The sequence below is a fragment of the Acinonyx jubatus genome, chromosome B2 (assembly GCF_027475565.1).
Source record: "Acinonyx jubatus isolate Ajub_Pintada_27869175 chromosome B2, VMU_Ajub_asm_v1.0, whole genome shotgun sequence".
Taxonomy (NCBI): Eukaryota; Metazoa; Chordata; class Mammalia; order Carnivora; family Felidae; genus Acinonyx; species Acinonyx jubatus.
Window position 1 is genome coordinate 124,481,217 of NC_069385.1, and position 15,796 is coordinate 124,497,012.

Consider the following 15,796-nt stretch of genomic DNA (forward strand, 5'->3'; position numbering starts at 1 on the left):
CAGCACAGAGCCTGACACGGGGCTCTCATGAACCATGAGATCACGACCTGAGCCCAAGTCAGACGCTTAACTGAGCCACCCAGGCACCCCAAGAGAGGCTGCATTTTTAATTATCCTGTCCAACGCAGCCCTTTTCTCAGGCTGCTTCTCCTGGATGCTCTTCATTTCCTCTGCATTCATTCGTTATTGACCTACTGTTTCTTGAGCACTCACTGCCTGTAACTGGGAAGGAGGAATATGAAGATGAGCAGGAAACGCCTCTGCCTCTGGAAGCTTGTAGCCTGGACCCAGAAGGGATCAGTACATGCACAAGTACCAGCACAAGCCCATGTGATGTGATGCATTGGAGCCATATGCTGTGTTTCTTGGGGGAACAAGGACAAGGGCACTAACTGTGCCCATCTTAACAGCACCTTTCTCTCCCGCAGGTACAACGAGTCCCTCCTTGAGGAGGGCAGGATGATGCACAGGCTGAGACATAATCGGGTGGTGAAGCTCCTGGGTGTCATCTTAGAAGAAGGAAACTACTCCCTGGTGATGGAGTACATGGAAAAGGGCAACCTGATGCACGTTCTGAAAGCGGAGGTAAAGAGGGCTTTGCTGTGCACCGTACGGGCACAGCAGCTCGGGGGCTGCCTCTCTGTGATGGTTATTGCCACTGTGTTCTTTTGTAGCTTGTTGGTGTCAAATAACCCTTGTGTGAGTGGCTAGATACTTTGGATTTTCTGAAGTCAGTCCCCTTGTTAAAGCATCCTGGACTTTCCCTGCCCCAGAAGGTGGTCTTGCCTTCCCGTCAATCCTTGCAGACAGCTGTCTGTACCCCTCACCTGGGGAGGTCCCCCCCACCCATGTCTTAGTCTTATAGTAGGCTTTTGTCAGCAACCCCAGCATCCACTGTTCAGGGACAAGCACTGTCTTCATGATGTGAAGTATATGCCTAATAGGTAACAGTAAACACTGACTGATTGGTTAAAGGATGTACACTCTCAATAACTGTGTGTGGAGATAGAATATTGATGATTGCCCTTTGATACCATTTAAGAAACTTACAGGCTAAATATAGAACACTAGAGGCAACAACACTGGATAAGTAAGACTTAAAATAGGAAAATAAAAATTGATTTATGAAAACCAAATCACGTTGATAAAACATTTTGTAGAGTTTATCTGTTAAAAAATTTTTTTTAATGTTTATTTATTTTTGAGAGAGAGAGACACAGAGCACTAGCAGGGGAGGGGCAGAGAGACAGGCAGACACAGAATCTGAAGCAGGCTTCATCCACATTGTCAGCACAGAGCCTGACATGGGACTCAAACCCACAAGCCATGAGATCATGACCTGAGTCCAAATCCTGTGCTTAACCAACTGAGCCATCCAGGCAACCCATAGAGTTTATTTTTCTAAAGGTATTTCATTTTGTTTTGTTTTTGTTTGTTTTGAGAGAGAGCTCAGGGGAGAAGGGCAGTGGAAGAGGGAGAGAGGGAGGGAGAGAGAGAGGGGGGGAGAGAGAGAGAGAGAGAGAGAGAGAGAGAGAGAATCCCAAGCAGTCTTCACGCTGAACTTGATCTCACGACCATCAGATCATGACCTGAGGCGAAAACAAGAGTCAGACACTTAACCGACTGAGCCACCCAGGTGCCCTGAGTTTATCTACCTAGTAAGAGCAAGGCCTTGTGCTAGTTAATCAAGAAGCAATAGCAAATATGACACACATAAAAGGGACAGATAAGGAAGTGAACAGTATGGTGCAATTGTGTTTTGATAGACATCCTCCTAGTGTGCTGTGGGAACACAAAGGAGCAGCAGTCACTTTAGCATGTGATAAATAGGAAGGGATTCCAGAAGGAGGATGCTTGGGCCAAAGCCCGAATGACAAGCAGATAATTAGGGAATAAGGGTTCCAGGCAGAGACAATGGCATGTGCAAAGGAATGAGAGTATGCCATATCTGGGAAACTTACAAGTAACTGGATTTGGCCAAAGCGTAGATTGCATGAGACAGTGGTGGGATGTGGCTTTCTTTAGGGCAGATATTCCCCCTTTTCCTGTCTTCTCCCCCGACCCTACATCTGCCCAAAATTATGTCTGTTCTTCAATTCTTTTAAGCCCCAGACATCTCTCACAGATACCTGTGGGAAGGGGTAAGAGAGGTTCACCTATACACATTGTGTTGTAATTTGATCAGATTGCTCTTCTCCCCAAAACTAGGTAAGATCAGCTGCTGCATGAAGTAAATAGTCATTTTGATTGGGAGGTAAATCTTTTGGTACAAGGGGGCATTCTCCCGGATCAGGCAAAGATAAGGTAGACTAGTTTGGGCTCCAGAAGGAACTCAAGAGGACATGAGGGAGAAAATCAGGAAGGGGAATGAGAAGGTCTTTCCTTTGCTTGCTCAGAACTTTTTCCTAAGTCCAAAGGTATATCAAGGAAGAAAGGAAAATCTCTGGCTATTTTTTGTATGCTGGTGATCAGGTGACTAATTCATCTCCATTGTGGGTTTTAAATATGATTTGGGGGGTTGACTTGGGAATCTAACTTCCATCATTTAAATTTTTTTCCTGTTTACCAACAACCAACATATATCTAAATTTTTAGGAATCAGCCTAAACAGCCTTGTTTGTAAACTAGAGACTGTGCACATATACACGTACACACACATACAGTTTGCGTTTTTCATTGTTAAGCAAAACTAATGTTTAGCTGCTATAATAGAAATTGGAGTTGTCTGTATTAATGTTGATATTTATACAACTAGAATACAGTCGTAAGTAAGAGTGACTTGAGAATTTACAAAGATCTAAAATAGGTGATACCAAATCACCAAATAGATATTAAACCCACTTCAGCATTGTTTTAACATCATGTTATCCCATAGATTAGTCTTTACATATTTGTAATAAGTGTGAGCATGTTCTGTTGTATTCTTTTTTTCTCAATGTTCATCTACACATTTCTGTGACACTGTTCACCTATTTAATATATAGTAGCACATATTAATGTACTATAGAAAAATACTTGTTTTTTGTTTATTTATTTATCCATCATTCAACAAACATTCCAGGCACCATGCCAGATAGTCAGGATGCATTCTAGAATGATGATGATGATGGTGGTGGTGGTGGTGGTGATGTTTTGCTCTCAAGGAGCTTAATTTTACAGCATTTTAGTATATTGCCATATTGGCATGAAAGTTTTATTTTTACATGACAGAGCACAACATTAGTACCCTTAGCACCTGGGATGAAATCTTTCTTTAAAAGGGGACTTCTTTTAAAATGACAGCAGTGCTGAACAGCATAAAAGAAGGAATCCTGGTAACTGCAGATGGTCCCCAACTTATGATAGTTGGACTTACCAATTTTTTGACTTTATGACAGTCAAGAGCAATAGGCATTCATTGGAAATGATACTTTGAATTTTGAATTTGGATCTTTTCCTGGGCTAGTGACGCACAGTACCAGCCTGTCTTATGATGGTGGGCAGTGGCCATGAGCCGCACCTCCCAGTCAGCTATGTGATCACAGGTAAACAGCCGATATGCTCACAACCATTTGGTTAGTCACAGCGATTCTGTTTCTCACTTGCCATTTCATATTCAGTCAGTTACATGAGATGTTCAATGTTTTATTATAAGATGGGCTTTGTGTTCAAGATTTTGCCCAACGAGGGCTAATATAAGTGTTCTTGAGCATTTTAAGATAGGCTAGGCTAAGCTATGATGTTCACTAGGTTAGTTTAAACACATATTCAATTTAACGATATTTTTAACTTATGATGGGTTTGGGATGTAACCCCATTATATATCAAGGAAGATCTGTCTGTTCTAAGGTTCAGACCCCAGTACTCTTGAATAAAACAGTCGGTTTGGCCTGTTTGATTACCTTTCCATTTCATAGACTTAACTATCACTGTTTTAGGTCAGTATCCCCCTTTCTGTAAAAGGAAGGATAATTATGGAAACCATTGAAGGAATGTGCTACTTACATGGAGAAGGAGTAATACACAAGGACCTAAAGCCTGAAAATATCCTCGTTGATGATGACTTTCACATTAAGGTAATCATAATCTAAAGGTTTCTAGAAGATTGGGGTGATTTTAGTTTTAATTCTCCACTATAGATCCATTTTTTCACATGGTAGACCTTAAAGGAAGACCTCACTCAGCTTATAACTGGTGGTGGTGGTGCTGGAAGGTTCTGCTAAGGATTGAAAAGAAAGATACGGACTTAATGGAGTCCATATTATTTATTTATTTACTGACTTTATATTTTGTATCAGTTTGTTTGTTTTTTTAATTCTAACTTTTTCCATTGTAGTAAAGGGAACAAAGGGAAAGGATTTTCCTTTTGTTCACTCAAGAGCAAGATTTAACTTAGATGGAACATCACGTCTAATTGGCTTTGGCAACAGGAATCCAAGCACGAGAATCTGAAAGGGGAAGCAGCTTTTGGGGGAGAACTCAGGAACTGCTTATGCAGGCATCCTTCTACTACAAGATTGTGCTTCTAACACTTCCTTCTAATCTTGGACAGATTTTTAATCCTACGACTTTAAAGGAAGGTTCCTTCTTTACAATAATAACTTACCTCTAATGTATCTCTTATGTTAGAATCTCTGGATTTTAGATAATCACGTGCTGGAATTCATACCTATATGCTTGGGTTCCTAGAGGCAAAAGTAAAACTGTCACCTTTGATTTCTTCTTAACCATGTGGTTCTGTAATTTTATCCGGCCATCTCCCTCTTCGTTCTGTGTCTGACCTTTGTATTTTTCTCTTTGCTTTCTTGTCTGTTTTTCTTCTCCTTCCCATCCTGTCATCTCTTAGGTTCAGGCTACCAACTCAAAACAAGTAACACTACCATCCTTTTCCTCAGTGTCTTTGGAATCCTTAGACTCTCGCATCCATGGGCTTTGGAACACCATTGGGGAAAATTGAAGGTGCAGTACCTACTCACCATCTGCTCTACAAATCTGCTGAGAAGAAAATACCTTGTATTCCTAGCCCCAGAAGTAGTTGAAAAAAATATGCAGAGCAAATGAGGAATTAGAATAAACATGTTTTACTGTAGTTCATGTCAGAAATACTTCTGCTTTTCCTCTTTCCTCCCCCTCCCCCAACCCTACTAGCAAATTCCCTGGGTTTATTGCATAAGAATTGAGATACCAGAATTTCACATGAACATTTCTTAGGGGAGATTTTCTTAGATGGCTGAAGAGACACAAAATTTCTGTGAGTCTGTTCAGAAGTAGCTGTTTTAAACCTATCTAGTGTAACCACTTCAGGAAATTCACTATACCTTGCATCTATTAGATAAGCCCCAGAGTTAAAGACAAGTCTGATTTGCTTATAGCTTTCACAGAACACTCCCATTGGCTTGATCTCTTGCAGATAGCTGATCTTGGCGTGGCTTCCTTTAAGACGTGGAGTAAACTGACTAAAGAAGAAAATAATGAGCAGAGAAAAATGAATAATAGCGCCCCTAAGAAAAATGGTGGAACCCTCTGCTACATGGCCCCTGAGCATCTGAATGACATCAACGCAAAACCCTCAGAGAAGTCAGATGTATACAGCTTTGGCATAGTACTTTGGGCAATATTTGCGAATAAGGAGCCATATGAAAGTAAGATGTTTATAGAGGAGTAGAATCTATGTGTTAATCAAAACTGTTGAGTGAAATAGTAGCCTTCAATGACATCAGTTAAGATTTATAACGTCTTTTTACCTACTAGACCATAAGCTACACCAGGGCTGGGACGGTGTCTGACTGAGTCAGTGCTATTTCCCCAGTCTCTACACACACAGTGCCTGGAACACAGTTGGTGTTCAGTACATTTGTGGTGAATGAATGATTAATCTCAGTTTAGGAATCAGGGATCACAGGACAAATAGGAGCCTTGATGATGTATCTGAGCTTGGGAGGTATTGTAGAATTCCAGGATTTTTCCTGGATAGGAAAGCTTGCTTGCTTCTGCTTAGGAGACATATGCCTCATACTTTCATTCATTCGCTTGCTCCTTCACTCAAGAATTACTTCTTTTCGGGGCACCTGGGTGGCCCAGTTGGTTAAGCTTCTTACTCTGGAGGTTCTACATCTCAGGTCATGATCTCATGATTCGTGAGATCCAGCCCTGTGTTGGGGCTCTGTGCTGTTAGGGATCCCTGATTGGGATTCCCTCTGTCCCTTCTCTCTCTGCCCCTTCTCTCTCTGCCCCTCCCCTGTGTGCACTCACACTCTAAATAAATAAATAGACAAACAAACAAAAAGATAAGAATTATATCTTTTCAGTCCTTACTATGGGCGCTTTAATTGGAATTAAGAATAAAAAGATGAGAAAGACATGATTCATGCAGGAGAAGATACAGTACTCATTCTTCAGTTTGTTAAGTGCCTAAATTACTGGACATTTCCTGGTCCCTTTTTCTTGGGTGATTATTGGCTCCTCTGGTTTAATGATCACTACTTTGCCAAGGCCTCTCAAATCTCTTATCTAGAACCCTGGCCTGGATATCCACTTATCTGTTGTATCTATTACACATACCAGAGGAACCCCAAAGCAACATGCCCTCAAACAGATTCATCTACATGTTCTCTGTGTAGTCCACTTGGCTCTGCTCTTCTCATGTTCAGAAAATGGCATCACCCTCTCTCCTCCCACCCCCTGTACCCTACCTAGTTGTTGGGCCAGAAGCATTTCACGTCTTAGCTTTGCCTCTTGTCTCCCACATGCAATCACACATTTAAACCTATGAACTCAAGATTATATGTGATTCAGGCTACATCTTGAATCCATCCACTTCTCTCTATCCCCACCAGACTCTATGTAGTTCAGACCCTCCGTATTTCTGCTGATGGCTGCTCATGCCATCCCCCATTCACACTTCAGCCACGCTGGTTGTCCTAAAAGGCAAGTATGACCATCTCACTCATATTTTTGAAATCTTTCCAAGGCTCACTGGGCCTTCAGGATAAAGTTCAAATTCTTCAGTATGGAATACAAAGCCCTCTCTGATTTAGCTTTTCCATCTTTCTCTAGCCTCATTCCTTACCTGCCTTTCTTTAGTCATTTTGCCCAGTTATGGTGAGCTACTCATAATTCCTGGGCTACATTATGATTTGGGGGACTTCCAGTCTATTCATGTCCTGCTTCCCTAGCCCAGAATCCTCCTCTCTGAGTCCTCCTTCCTGATTCTTTACATGGATAAATCCCACTTACGTTTCTAGACTCAGCAAATCCTTCTCTGACCCTCTAGTCATGGTTGTGTTAGCAGAAACCTTTGTGCTTACTTTTTAAATAGCAATTATCACTCTATATTTTATGTTACTCTCAATAAACTGAGCTCCTTACAGGTAAGAGCCGTACCTTATTTGTCTTTATAGTAAAACCTGAAGTATGCCATTGGTTTTAGTCACATATTCTATTTGTTCTACCAGGAGACCTCTTTGGTGTGAATTTTGTCTTTCATCTCCAGAGGTTAAGATGTTGTTTGATCATCTGGGCGGTGGACCATGTCAGAGGGTCATTCTGCCCCTAAGGAATGAGACAGCCCTACTGAAAACACACCCCAGGCAGAGAGACATCCAGCCTTGTCCAAACCCTGCAATCTTCCTGCCTGAGACATTTAGGACCTGAGAAAAAGTCAACTTAAATCCCTCTTTGCTTTATAGATGCTATCTGTGAGCAGCAGTTGATAATCTGCATTAAATCTGGGAACAGACCAAATGTGGAAGACATCATTGAGTACTGCCCAGAGGAGATTATCAGCATCATGAAGCAATGCTGGGAGGCGGATCCAGAAGTTCGGCCAACATTTGCTGGTAAGAGCAGCTTTCATGGCTATATACATTGCCTATGAGGCCATTTTCTTAGTAAGACGTTATCAAAAAGTTGCTCTAAGTTTTTAAAACACTGAGCTCTACTTGTGATTTCAGATTGCTTTTCTAGATTTCAAACATTTTGTTCAATTAAAAAGATACTATCCCTCTCAAAAGCATGAAGGCATATAAGGCCCTCATTTCTTTTTTTTTCATAGAATTTTTTCATAGAATGTTTCATAGAATTTTTTTACAAATTATGTTAAAATATACATAATACATAATTTACCATTTCAACCTTCTCTAAGTGTACAGTTCAGTGGCATTAAGTACACTCACAGTGTTGTGCAGCCATCACCACCGTCCATCTCCAAAACTTTTTTGTCTTCCCAAACCAAAGCTCTGTACCCATTACATACCAACTCCCCATTCCCCTTCCCCCAGCCCTTGGCAACCAACCATTCTCACTTTCCATCTCTAGGAATTTGACCTCTCTGGGTACCTCATATAAGTGGAATCATACAGTATCTTTTTGTACCTGGCTTCTTTCAGCATAATGTCTTTAAGGTTCCTCCATGTTGTAGCACATGTCAGAATCTCCTTCCTCTTTCTTGCTGAATGGTATGTATATACCACATTTATTTATCCATTCATCTGTTGGTGGATACCTGGGTTGCTTCCACTGGCCTTCTTATTTCATAGCTTCTTTTCTTTCTTCTCCCTCCCCTTGTGTAGCTGACATATTTGAAGATGTATGTTGTCATTTTGATTGGGCCTGTAGTGGAGGGAGAGGGCAAGGGATATGGATGTTTGCCACATCTTGTACCTCCTCTCATACCCCTAGGTTACCTAGGATCTTGCTAAGATCCTAGAGGCAGAGGAAAAATGGAAATCAGAGGAAAGAAAATCAGGTGAGGACAAAATAAATAGTAGGAAGTCACTTAGGAGCCTACAAAGCATCTTACTTTCATATTTCTGCTATGAAGAAACAGTAATTTATTTGCTTGTTTTCTTATTCTCTTAGTCAGCCTGAATTTTCTCCTGGCTTGGTCTCTTCTTTTCTTCCATGCCTTTTTTGTTTTTTTTTAAATTAAATTTCTTGAGGCAGCTCATTCTTTTAAGCATCCGACTCTTGACTTCAGCTCAGGTCGTGATCTCACGGTTTATGGGTTTGAGCCCTGCATTGGTCTCTGCATTGACAGTGTGGAGCCTGCTTGGGATTCTCCCCCTCCCCCCCCTCTCTCTCTGCCCCCCCCTTAAAATAATTGAATAAACTTTAAAAAATGAAAATTAAATTAAATTTCTTGTTTTGAGATAATTATAGATTTATGTGTAGTTGTAAGAAAAAGACAGAGGGGAGTCTGGCTTTCTCAGTTGGTAGAGTGTGCGACTCTTGATCTCGGGGTTGTAAGTTCAAGCCCCAGGTTGGGTGTAGAGATTACTTAAAAATCTCTTCTTTTTTTAATGTTTATTTTTTAGAGAGAGAAAGAAAAAAAAAAAATCACACAAGCGGGGGAGGGGCAGAGAGAGGGGAACAGAGGATCTGAAATGGGCTCTGGTTTTGACAGGAATGAACCTGATGTGCGGCTTGAACTCATGAACTGAACCATGAGATCATGATATGAGCTGAAGTCAGATGCTCAACCTACTGAGCCACCCAGGTACCCCTACTTAACAATCTTAAAAAAAAAAAAAAAAAGGAAGAACACAGAAACATCCCTTATACCTTTTACCTAGTTTAACCCAATGATAGCATCTGGCCAAACTATATATAGTATAGTATCACAACTAGGACACTGACATTGATACGGTCAGATATGGAACATCTCCATCACCATAAGGGTCCCTTATGTTGCCCTCTTATAGCCAACCCTACTCTCCTCCCCAGCCCCACCCCTCTCCTTCACATTCTGGTGATCACGAATCTGTTCGCTATCATTTTGGTCATTTCACAAATATTACATGAATAGAATCATAAACTACTTTTTGGGATCCCTTTGGATTGGCTTTTTGCCACTCACCATAATTCCCTAGAGATTCATCCAAGTGGTTGTTTGAATCAATGATTTGTTCCTTTTTGTTGCTGAGTAGCATTCCATGGTGTGGATGTACAACAGTTTATTTATTCACTCCTCAAAGGAAATCTGGTTTGCTCCTAGTTTTTGGCTGTTATAACTAACAGTGCTGTAAATATTAATTGTTACATGTTTTTGTGTGGATATATGTCTTTATTTCTCTGGAATAATACCCAGGAATGAGATAGCTAGGTTGTATGGTAGTTTCATGATTGCTTTTTTGTGGGTTCTCTGATGGCTAAGGACATTGAATATTTTTTTATGTGCTTTGGTGAAATGCTGCTTTATGTCTTTTGCCCATTTTCTCATTTGATTGCTTTGTTTTTTACTGTTGAATTTTGAGTGCTCTTTATATATTATATATATATATTTATTTATTTATTTATTTATTTATTTATATTATTTATATTTTTATATATATTTATATATATATTTACTATATATATATCTATATGTATTTCTTCATTGGATACGTGGTTTGCAAATATTTTCTTCCAACATGTAAGGGTTTCTTTATCCTCTTAGCAGCATCTTTCATAGAGTAAAAGTTTTTGAAGTCTAGTTTATTGATTTTTCCTTTTTATGGATTGTACTTTGATGTCAAGCCTAAGAACACTGTCAGTGTTAGATCTCAAAGATTTTCTCATGTGTTTTGTTCTAAAATTCTTACAGTTTTACATTTAATTCTGTGTTAAGTATTTTTTTTTTCTATATTTTTTTTTTCTAATTGTCCAGGAAAATTTTTAATTGCTAACCAAAGAACAGTAGCACAGAACTAAATATTTGGTTGTCCTTCTTGCCAGTTTTCAGTTTATATTTTATTGGAAAAATACCACATCCGTTTTGAATTAATTTTTGTATAAGGTATTATTTTGTATAATTTTGTATAAGGTATTGAATTAATTTTTGTATAAGGTACATGGCTTAGTTTGAAGTTCATTTTTTGCTTATGAATATCCACTTGTTCAGGCACCATTTGTTTGAAAGTCTATCTTTCCTCCATTGAATGGCTTTTTCTTCTTTGGCAGAAATCAGTTGGGATGTTTGTATGGGTATATTTCTGGGTTCTGTATTCTGGTGTATCTCTATTCCATGCATCTCCCCTCTGTCAGTACCCACAGTCTTAATTAATATAGTGATATAAGTCTTAAAATTGAGTAGAATTAAATAAATTCTTTATTTAAAAAATTCTTTCAGCTCCTCTAGTTCCTTTGTCTTTCCATATAAAATTTAGAAAAATCTACCAAAAAAAAAAAAAAAATCTTACTAGAATTTTGATAGAAATTGTGTCAAATCAGTATATCCATTTGGGGAGAACTGAGGTCTTTACTATATCAAGCCTTCAAATCCACAAACACAATATGTCTCTTCATTTATTTATATCTTCTTTGATTTATTTTATCAAGGTTGTATAGTTTTCAGCATGCGAGTTCTATATATTTCTCTTTTTTGACAAATTATAAATAGTTTGTATTTTATTTTTAAAAAATTTTTTTAACGTTTATTTATTTTTGAGACAGAGACAGAGCATGAACGGGGGAGGGGCAGAGAGAGAGGGAGACACAGAATCGGAAGTAGGCGAGCCATCAGCCTAGAGCCGGACGCGGGGCTCGAACTCACGGACCGCGAGATCATGACCTGACTTGAAGTTGGACACTCAACTGACTGAGCCACCCAGGCGCCCCTAAATAGTTTGTATTTTAAATTTAGGTGTCCATTTGCTCATTGCTAGAATATAGAAATATAGTTGATTTTTTTTTTTTTTTTGTATGTTAATCTTGTATCTTATGACTCTGTTGAACTCACTTATTAATTCCAGGAGTTTTTTAGGAGATCTTTTTTTTAGATTTTCATGTCATCTCCAAATAGGGACAGTTTTATTTCTTCCTTTCTGATCTATATGACTTTTATCTCCTTTTCTTACTTTATCATATTGTCTAGAATTTCTAGCATTATCTTAAATAAGAGCAGTGAAATCAGATATCCTCATCTTTTCTCAGTATTTGGGGAAAGCATTTGGACTTTCACTATGAAGTATGATGTTAGTTATGTATATTTAGTAGATACTCTTTTATCGGTTGAGGAAGTTCACCATATTTGTTCTTATTTTTCTGAGAATTTATCATGAATGGGTTTTGAATTTTGTCAACTGCTTTTTCTACATTGATTGATATGGTCATTATTTCGCTTCTTTAAACTGTTAGGATGGGGAATTAACACTGATTGATTTTTGAGTACCAAACCAGCCTTGCATCTCAGGAATAAAACCTATTCAGTAGTGGTATATGATTCTTTTTATTTATTGCTAAATTCCATTCGCTAGTATTTTTTAAGATTTTTGCATGTATATTCATGAGGATATCGGTCTATACCTTTCTGGTTTTTATATTGTCTTTTTTTTTTTTTAATTTTTAAAGTCTATTTATTTTGAGAAAGAAAGCACAAGTGGAGGAGGGCAGAAAGAAGGGGAGACAGAATCCCAAGCAGGCTCCGCACCATCAGCACAGAGCCCAGTATGGGTCTTGAACTCATGAACTATGAGATCATGACCTGAGCTGAGATCAACAGTCAGACACTTAACTGACTATGCTACCCAGGTGCCCCCCTTTGTCTGGTTTTGCTATCAGGGTCAATATTGGCTTCATAAAATAAATTGACAAGTTTTTCCTCCTATTTTCTGGAAGAGAATGGATGTAATTGATGTCAATTCTTTAAAAGTTTGATAGAATTCTCCCATGAAACCATCTGGGCCTGGAAATTTCTTTTTTGGGAGTTAAAAAAAATTTTTTTAATGTTTATTCCTTTTTTGAGAGAGAGAAAGAGAAAGAGAGTCTGCACGTGCGTGCGTGGGGGAGGGACAGAGAGAGAGGGAGACACAGAATCTGAAGCAGGCTCCAGGCTCTGAGCTGTCAGCACAGAGCCCGATGTGGGACTCGAACACATGAACCGTGAGATCATGGCCTGAGCCGAAGTGGACGCCCAACTGACTGAGCCACCCAGGCACCCCTCTTTTTTGAGAGTTTAAAATTGTGAAGTTAATTTCTTTAAAAGTATAGGAGCTATCCAGATCTGTTTTACATCAGAGTAGTATGTTTTATATCAGAGTAGAATACCAAGTAGCTTGGTAGTTCTAGTTGTGATAGTCTGTATTTTTTGAGGAAATTATATATTTCATTTAAGCTGTCAAATTTATATATGTAAAGTTGTTTGTAGTATCCCTTATTAGTATTTAGATATCTGCAGTGTTTGTAGTGATATGCCCTGTTTCATTCCTGGTACTGGTTATTTATGTCTTCTGTTTTCCTTTGTCAGTCTTCCTAGAGGTTTATCAATTTATTGATCTTTTCAAACAACCAGCTTTGTGTTTCATTGATTTTCTGTATTGTTTTTATGTTTTCTAACAGACCCCTGTTCCTTATCATTTCCTTTCTCCTACTTTTTGTTTGTTTTGTTCTTCTTTTTCTAGGTTCTTGAGATGGGAAGTTAAATTATTGATTTGGATTTGAGACCTTTTCTTTTTTCTAATATGTATGTAATGCCATAAATTTCCTTCTCAGCACTGCTTTAGTTATGTCCCCACAAGTTTTGATAAGTTCTTTTTTACTTTCATTTATTTAATTGCATTTAAAATTTTTCCTCAAGACTTTCTCTTTGATCTATGCATTATTTAGAAGTATGTTGTTGGGGAGCCTGGATGGCTCAGTTGGTTAAGCGTCCAACTTTGGCTGAGGTCATGATCTCATGGTTTGTGCATTCGAGCCCCACATTGGGCTCTGTGCTGACAGCGCAGAGCCTGGAGCCTGCTTCAGATCCTGTGTCTCCTTCTCTCTCTACCCCTCCCCTGCTCACACTCTGTCTGTCTCTCACTCAAAAATAAAGATTTAAAAAAAAAAAAAAAGAAGTATATTGTTTAGTTTCCAAGAGTTTGGAGATTGTCCTGTTATCTTTCAGTTATTGATCTTCGGCTTGATTTCATTGTAGTCAGAGAACACATTCTGTGTATTTCAACCTGTAAAATTTATTGAGGCTTATTTTATGTCCAGGATATGGTGTATCTTGGTATATGTTCTGTGGACACTTGAAAGAAATGGGTTATTCTGCTGTTGTTGGGTAGGGTATTCTGTAAATCTCAGTTAGATCCTGTTGATAATGTTGAGTTCTTTTATACCTTGGCTGATGTTTTTTCTAGTACTTTAAATCGTTGAGAGAAATGTTCAAATCTGCAACTAGAATTGTGAATTTGTCTATTTCTGCTTTTCGTTTTATCATCTTTTGCTTTATAGATTTCACATCTCTGTTGTTTGGCACATGTATATTTAGGATCGCTGTGTCTTGATGGATTGATCCTTTATCATTATATAAATGTCCCTTTTTGTCTCCAGTAGTCATCTGTGCTCTGATGTCTACTTTTTTGGATATTAATATAGCCACCCTTCTTTCCTTTTATTAATGTTAACATGATACATCTTTTTCCATCTTTTTACTTTCAACTACCTATAATCAATTATATGTGAAGTGAGTTTTTTGTGACAGCATATACTTGGGTCATTTCTTTATTCTGCCAATGTCTGTCTTTTGATTGGTGTTTTTAGACCATATACATTTAATGTAATTATTGTTACATTAGAGCTCATGTTTGCCATTTTGTCTTGTTTTCTGTTCTTTCTGTTTTTCATTTCTCTGTTTTCTTTTTGCTGCGTTCCTGTGCATTCTTAAACATTTTTAGAATCCCATTTGAATTTACTGACAATATTTTTGAGCATAGTTTTCCTAATGGATACTCTAGGTGTTATACCATCTGTACATAATTTATTACAGTCTACTAATGTTATTTTACCAGTTTAAATGAAGTATAAACACTTTACTTCCTTTACTTCTCTTTACTTTCCTCTGTATATAATTGCCTTAAATATTTCCTCTACATACTTTTATAATACTTTGACATTGTTACAGTTCTTCTTCAACTGTCAATCATAGTCTAGAAGATTCAAAAGGAGAAGGAAAGCCTATTGTATTTAGCCATATTTTTTATTACTGTGTTGTGGGGTATTTTTTGTAATACTACTTCTGACACCAAATGGGTCACAACTGGGTACTCTAGAATTCAATTAAATTCTGACATTGACTACCTGGAGATATTGTCAGATTCCACAGGTTTAAGGGCTTAGTCCTGCTGTAAGATTGTCCCCACTTTATATACCAGATGCAGATAGGGTGCCCAGGCTACCCACATTTCTGCCCCATCAAATACAAATCTGAAGGTCCTCATACTACCCCCTGAGGTTCGGTAATTCACTAGAACAACTCATAAAACTCAGGAAACATTTTGCTTACATTTACTGGGTTATAATAAAGGATACAACTCAGGAACAGCCAAGGGAAGAGATTTCATTAAGCAAGTTATTGGTGGTGGGAGTGATGTGCCATGAAGCTCTCATGCCCTCTTTGGGCATGCCACTTTCCCAAAAATGTACCCACTCAATGTATTCACTAACCTGGAAGCTCTCCAAACCTTGTTGTTAACAGGTTTTCATGGAGGCTTAATTAGGTGGGCATTATTGATTAAATCACTGGTGGGCTCAATCTCCAGTCTCTGTCCACTCACTGTAGGTCAGGGAGCTGTAATGAAAGCTCCAAGCCTGTAGTCATAGCTAGGTCTTTCTGGTGACCAGCTCCCATCCTGAAGCTATCTATCTTCTCCTCCCCATGCCTCCAGCCTGAAGCCATCTCATTAACATACAATTCTTACTGCCTAGAAGATCTTAAGGATTTGGGGAAGTTCCCTGCCATGAACCGGCTGAAACTGGGAAAAAGAACGCCTACTTATTTTTTAGTTATACCATATGTGTTCTTTCTTCCTGATATACCGATTATCTTTTTTTTTTTTTTTTTTTAATCATTTCCTTC

General features: G+C 38.5%; 1 protein-coding gene across 4 annotated transcripts in view; it reads left to right on the top strand.

Moving 5' to 3' along the window:
- The window catches only part of RIPK1 (receptor interacting serine/threonine kinase 1), a 39,925-nt gene that overhangs the window by 14,429 nt on the left and 9,700 nt on the right, over positions 1 to 15,796 (top strand). For all 4 annotated transcript variants that reach the window (XM_027040183.2, XM_015073574.3, XM_027040184.2 and 1 more), the window contains exons 3-6: positions 429 to 585; positions 3,918 to 4,055; positions 5,390 to 5,621; positions 7,668 to 7,817. In XM_027040183.2, the coding sequence (XP_026895984.1) occupies positions 429 to 585; positions 3,918 to 4,055; positions 5,390 to 5,621; positions 7,668 to 7,817 (677 nt within the window). The remainder of the gene's footprint in view (positions 1 to 428; positions 586 to 3,917; positions 4,056 to 5,389; positions 5,622 to 7,667; positions 7,818 to 15,796) is intronic.